This window comes from Chiloscyllium plagiosum, chromosome 11 (genome assembly GCF_004010195.1).
Source record: "Chiloscyllium plagiosum isolate BGI_BamShark_2017 chromosome 11, ASM401019v2, whole genome shotgun sequence".
NCBI lineage: Eukaryota > Metazoa > Chordata > Chondrichthyes > Orectolobiformes > Hemiscylliidae > Chiloscyllium > Chiloscyllium plagiosum.
The window spans coordinates 4,938,075-4,942,564 of NC_057720.1; the positions used below are offsets into that span (position 1 = coordinate 4,938,075).

Below are 4,490 nucleotides of genomic sequence, written 5' to 3' on the forward strand. Positions count from 1 at the left end.
GCCAGAGAGTGATGGGCCTGTGGAATTCATTGCCGCGGAGTGCAGTGGAGGAAGGGGCGCTAAATGTCTTCAAGGCAGAGATTGATAAATTCTTGATGTCACAAGGAATTAAGGGCTACGGGGAGAATGCGGGTAAGTGGAGTTGAAATGCCCATCAGCCATGATTGAATAGCGGAGTGGACTTGATGGGCTGAATGGCCTTACTTCCACTCCTATGTCTTATGGTCTTATGGTCTTAGGAAGAATATGGAAGCTTTGGAAAGGGTTCAGAGGAGATTAACTAGGATATTGCCTGGTATGAAAGGATGGTCCTGTGAGGAACTGTTGAAGGACTTGAGGCTGTTTTCATTAGAGAGAAGAAAGTTGAGAGGTGACTTAATTGAGACATATAAGATAATCAGAGAGTTGGACAGTGAGAGCCTTTTTTCTCAGGTGGTGATGGCTAGCACGAGGGAACATAGCTTTAAATTGAGGGGTGATAGATTTAGGACAGATATCTGGGGTAGTTTCTTTACTCAGAGAATAGTAGGGGCATGAAATGTACTGCCTGCAATAGCATTAGACGTCAAGGTCATTTAAATGGTCATTGGATAAACATATGGATGAAAATGGAAAAGTGTAGGTTAGATGGGCTTCAAATTGTTTTTACAGGTCAGCGCAACAAGGGCCGAAGGGCCTATATTGTGCTGTAATGTTCTATCTTCTACGTTCTCCTGCTCCTTGGTGGAGAAAGTTGGGTGGCTCAGTGGTTAGCACTACTGCCTCACAGCGCCAGGGACCTGGGTTCGATTCCAGCCTCGGGTGACTGTCTGTGTGGAGTTTGCACATTCTCCTCTGGGTTTGCACAATCCAAAGATGTGCAGGTTAGAGGGATTGCCCAGCATGTTAGGTGCATTAGTCAGAGGGAAGTGAGTTACTCTTCGGAGGGTCGGTGTGGACTTGTTGGGCCAAAGGGCCTGTTCTATAGTGTAGGTAATCTAATCTCGGATACTAGCTGACAGGCTTGCTTTCCCAGCATCACATTTTTTGACATGGAGGGCAGTAAGCTGTCAATTTTAGCTTGGATGGTGAACTTGCAATTCCATTTCCCACAGATTGCTTTATTCTCAATGCACTCCGAACTTCTGTGAATGTACAACAGAATCACAGGGTCCTTACAGCATGGAAACGAAGCCCTTTAGCCCATTGGCTCTGTATTGGTCACTAAACACCCATCTGTTCTAGCCCGTACCCTTGTATCTTACGGCTTTTTGAGTTCTTGTTGAGATCATTCCTAAATCTCTTGAGGATTCCCATCCGCACTACCCTTGCAGATGGTGAGTTTTGGATAGCCACAACTCTCTGGGTGAAAAAAGTTTTTTCTCTACCTCTCTCTAAACCTCCTGCTCCTTACTTTAAAACCGTGTCCCCTTGCTACTGAACAGAAAGGTTTCATACAATCCCTACACGGTTTGGAAGTAGGCTATCCGACCCATCAAGCCCACTGATCCTCCAAAGAACATGCTACCCCCTACCCTGTAACTCTGCATTCCCATTGGCTAACCCACCTACCACACCTAACCACCTAACCCATCCCTGGACACAATGGACAATTTAGCATGGCCAATCCACCCTAACCTGCACATCTTTGGACTGCGGGAGGAAACTGGAGCACCCGGAGGAAACACATGCAGACACGGGGAGAATGTGCAAACTCCACACAGAGTCACCCGTGGGTGGAATCGATCCCGGGTCCGTGGCACTGTGAGGCAGCAGTGCGAACTACTGAGCCACCATTTCTCGCTATCTACCCAGTCTATGTCCCTCAGACCTCAATTAGCACCCCCCCCCCCCCTCAAATTTCCTCCACTCTGAGGAAAATAATCCTCACCTATCCAGCCTCTCCATCCTGGGCAACATCCTGGTGAATCTCCTCTGCACCCCCTCAAGTGCAATCACATCCTTCCAATAGTGTGAGGACCAGAAATGCACACAGTATTCCAGCTGTAGTTTGACTTTATGTTATATACAGTTCCACCATAACCTCCCTGTTCTTGTACTCCATGCCTCAAATAATAAAGGCAGACATTCTATATGCCTCATGAGCACTATCATAGAGTCACAGAGTCAGAAAGATGCACAGCTCAGAAACAGAAGCCTCTGTTTCGTCCATCTCGATATCCCAGCCTAATCTAGTCCCACCTGCCAGCACCCAGCCCATATTCATCTAAACTCTTCCTTTTCATGTACCCCTCCAGATGCTTTTTAAATGTTGCAATTGTACCAGCCTCCACCACTTCCTCTGGCAGCTCATTCCATACCCGTACCACCCTCTGCATGAAAAAGCTGTCCCTTAGGTCTCTTTTATATCTTTCCCCTCGCACCCTAAGCCTATGCCCTCTAGTTTTGGACTCCCTCGCCTCAGGGAAAAGACTTTGTCTATTTATCTTATCCATGCCCCATAATTTTGTAAACCTCTATAAGGTCACCTCTCAGCCTCCAATGCTCCAGGGAAAACAGCCCCAGCCTGTGCAGCCTCTCCCTGTAGCTCAAACCCTCCAACCCTGGCAACATTCTTGGAAATCTTCTCTGAACCCTTTCAAGTTTCACAATATCCTCCGATAGGAGGTCTTGCTGCTTTCAAAGATCTGTGGATAGGCACAGCAAGATCTCGCTGATCCTCCATACTTCCCAGGATCCTGCCATTCACCATGTGCTCCCTTGCCTTGTCACTCCTCCCAAAATGCATCACTCCATACCTATTAGGATTGGATTCCATTTGCCACCATGCAGTCCATCTGACCACCTTGTCTATATTACCCTGTAGCCTATGGGTTTCCTTCTCGTTATTTATCACATCTCCAATTTCCATGGTATCTGCAAACGTACTAATCATACCTGAGACATTTATGTCAAGATTGTTAACTTACACTGCAAGCAGTGAGGGAGGCAGCACTGAACCCCATGGTACAGCACCGCTGGGCACGACTTTCCAGTCACAAAACAACTCTTCGCCTGTCAACTCCTGCTTCCTGCCATGAGCTAATCTTGGACCTCGTTATCCTGAATCCTACGAGCTCTTAGCTTCTTAACCCAGTCTGCCATGTGAGACTTTGTCAGAAGCTTTACTGAAGTCCATGCAGACTACATCAAATGGTTCCACAGGTCGGCGCAACATTGAGGGCCAAAGGGCCTGTACTGCGATGTAATGTTCTATCTTCTAACTGCACTATCCTCATCAGCACACCCAGTCACCTCCTCAAAAAAGTTCCAGCTTGTCGCACTTTGAATATTGTTGAGAAGAGACGTGCGCTGCTGAAGCATTCAATTTTACATGTAAGAATGCCAAATTTCAAGCCATCTCAACAATTTACATTGTAGGAGAAAAGAGTGCAAATTGGCTGACAGGTTGGGAGGGACAAGTTGCGCTGAGGTTGGAACTGGCTGATGATTGAAGTGGCAAGTTTCTTACCCACGTGCTCCTGTCCACTTTGCAGAACCCCCCGTGATTCATTCTGGATTGAAAGACATGAAAGTCTTAAAAACAACACAGTCTGGCTTTGAGGGATTCCGAAAAGATCGATTCACTACGCTGCCTGAAGTGAGGGACAGAGTGTTCTCCACCGTTGTGTTTGCTAAATGGCGTTACAGTCGGCCCAGACATGTCAACTTTGATGCTGCCTGGTAGGAATTTGCAACTGCTGCGTGTTAATGTCATACTTACAATTTGTCTTTTCTCTGGTCCTCACTTACAAGAGTGGAGCCATGGATTTCCACTGGATTGGTCAACCTTTACGGCCAATATATGGCAGCGGTTAACATCAAAACATAGAACATAGGAGCTGGAGTAGGCCATTCAACCCCTTTGAGCCTGCTCCACCACTCAATACTGATCATCCAACTCTTGGTTCTGTGATAATGGGCCACTTGCTGTTGCCAATCCAGACGGATTTTCTGTGAACAGTCCCTTTCCAAAAGGTTGGGAGCTGCCCCTTGTACCACCATTAAAAGGAGTCAGACTGTCTGTTGCCCATGTGTATCGGGGTTATTGTGGTCCCAATAATACATAAGGGCTTCCCAGTGTATGTGGCCAATCCAACCATCGTGTCTCACAGGCTTAAAGGCTGGATGTTCCATCAGAGGTTCCTAAAGGTTTTCTCCATGACTTGTGGCACATGTAGTCAGAAGTCAGCCGATATCCGGTTGTAGTCCAACAGGAATATTTGAAATCACAAGTTTTTGGAGTGCTGAAGCATCACCTGACAGAGGGGTAATGCTCCGAAAGCTTGTGATTTCAAATAAACCTGTTGGACTGTAACCTAGTGGCATGTGACTTTGAGTGTGAATTGGACTGAGGAAATGCTGGGTGTGTTTGGGGTCTGACACATGGTAAATGCAAGTTTGATACCAATAGCAGTGACCCATACACTGAGAATTCTCAACTTCAGGCAGTGAGGGATTGTCAGACAGGACACTGGTTAGGCCACTGTTGGAATATTGCGTGCAATTCT

At 46.8% G+C, this 4,490-nt stretch overlaps 1 protein-coding gene across 2 annotated transcripts in view; it reads left to right on the top strand.

Annotated features, from left to right (window-relative positions):
- The window catches only part of uox (urate oxidase), a 45,131-nt gene that overhangs the window by 31,962 nt on the left and 8,679 nt on the right, over window positions 1-4,490 (top strand). For both annotated transcript variants that reach the window (XM_043698615.1, XM_043698616.1), the window contains exon 5: window positions 3,477-3,663. In XM_043698615.1, the coding sequence (XP_043554550.1) occupies window positions 3,477-3,663 (187 nt within the window). The remainder of the gene's footprint in view (window positions 1-3,476; window positions 3,664-4,490) is intronic.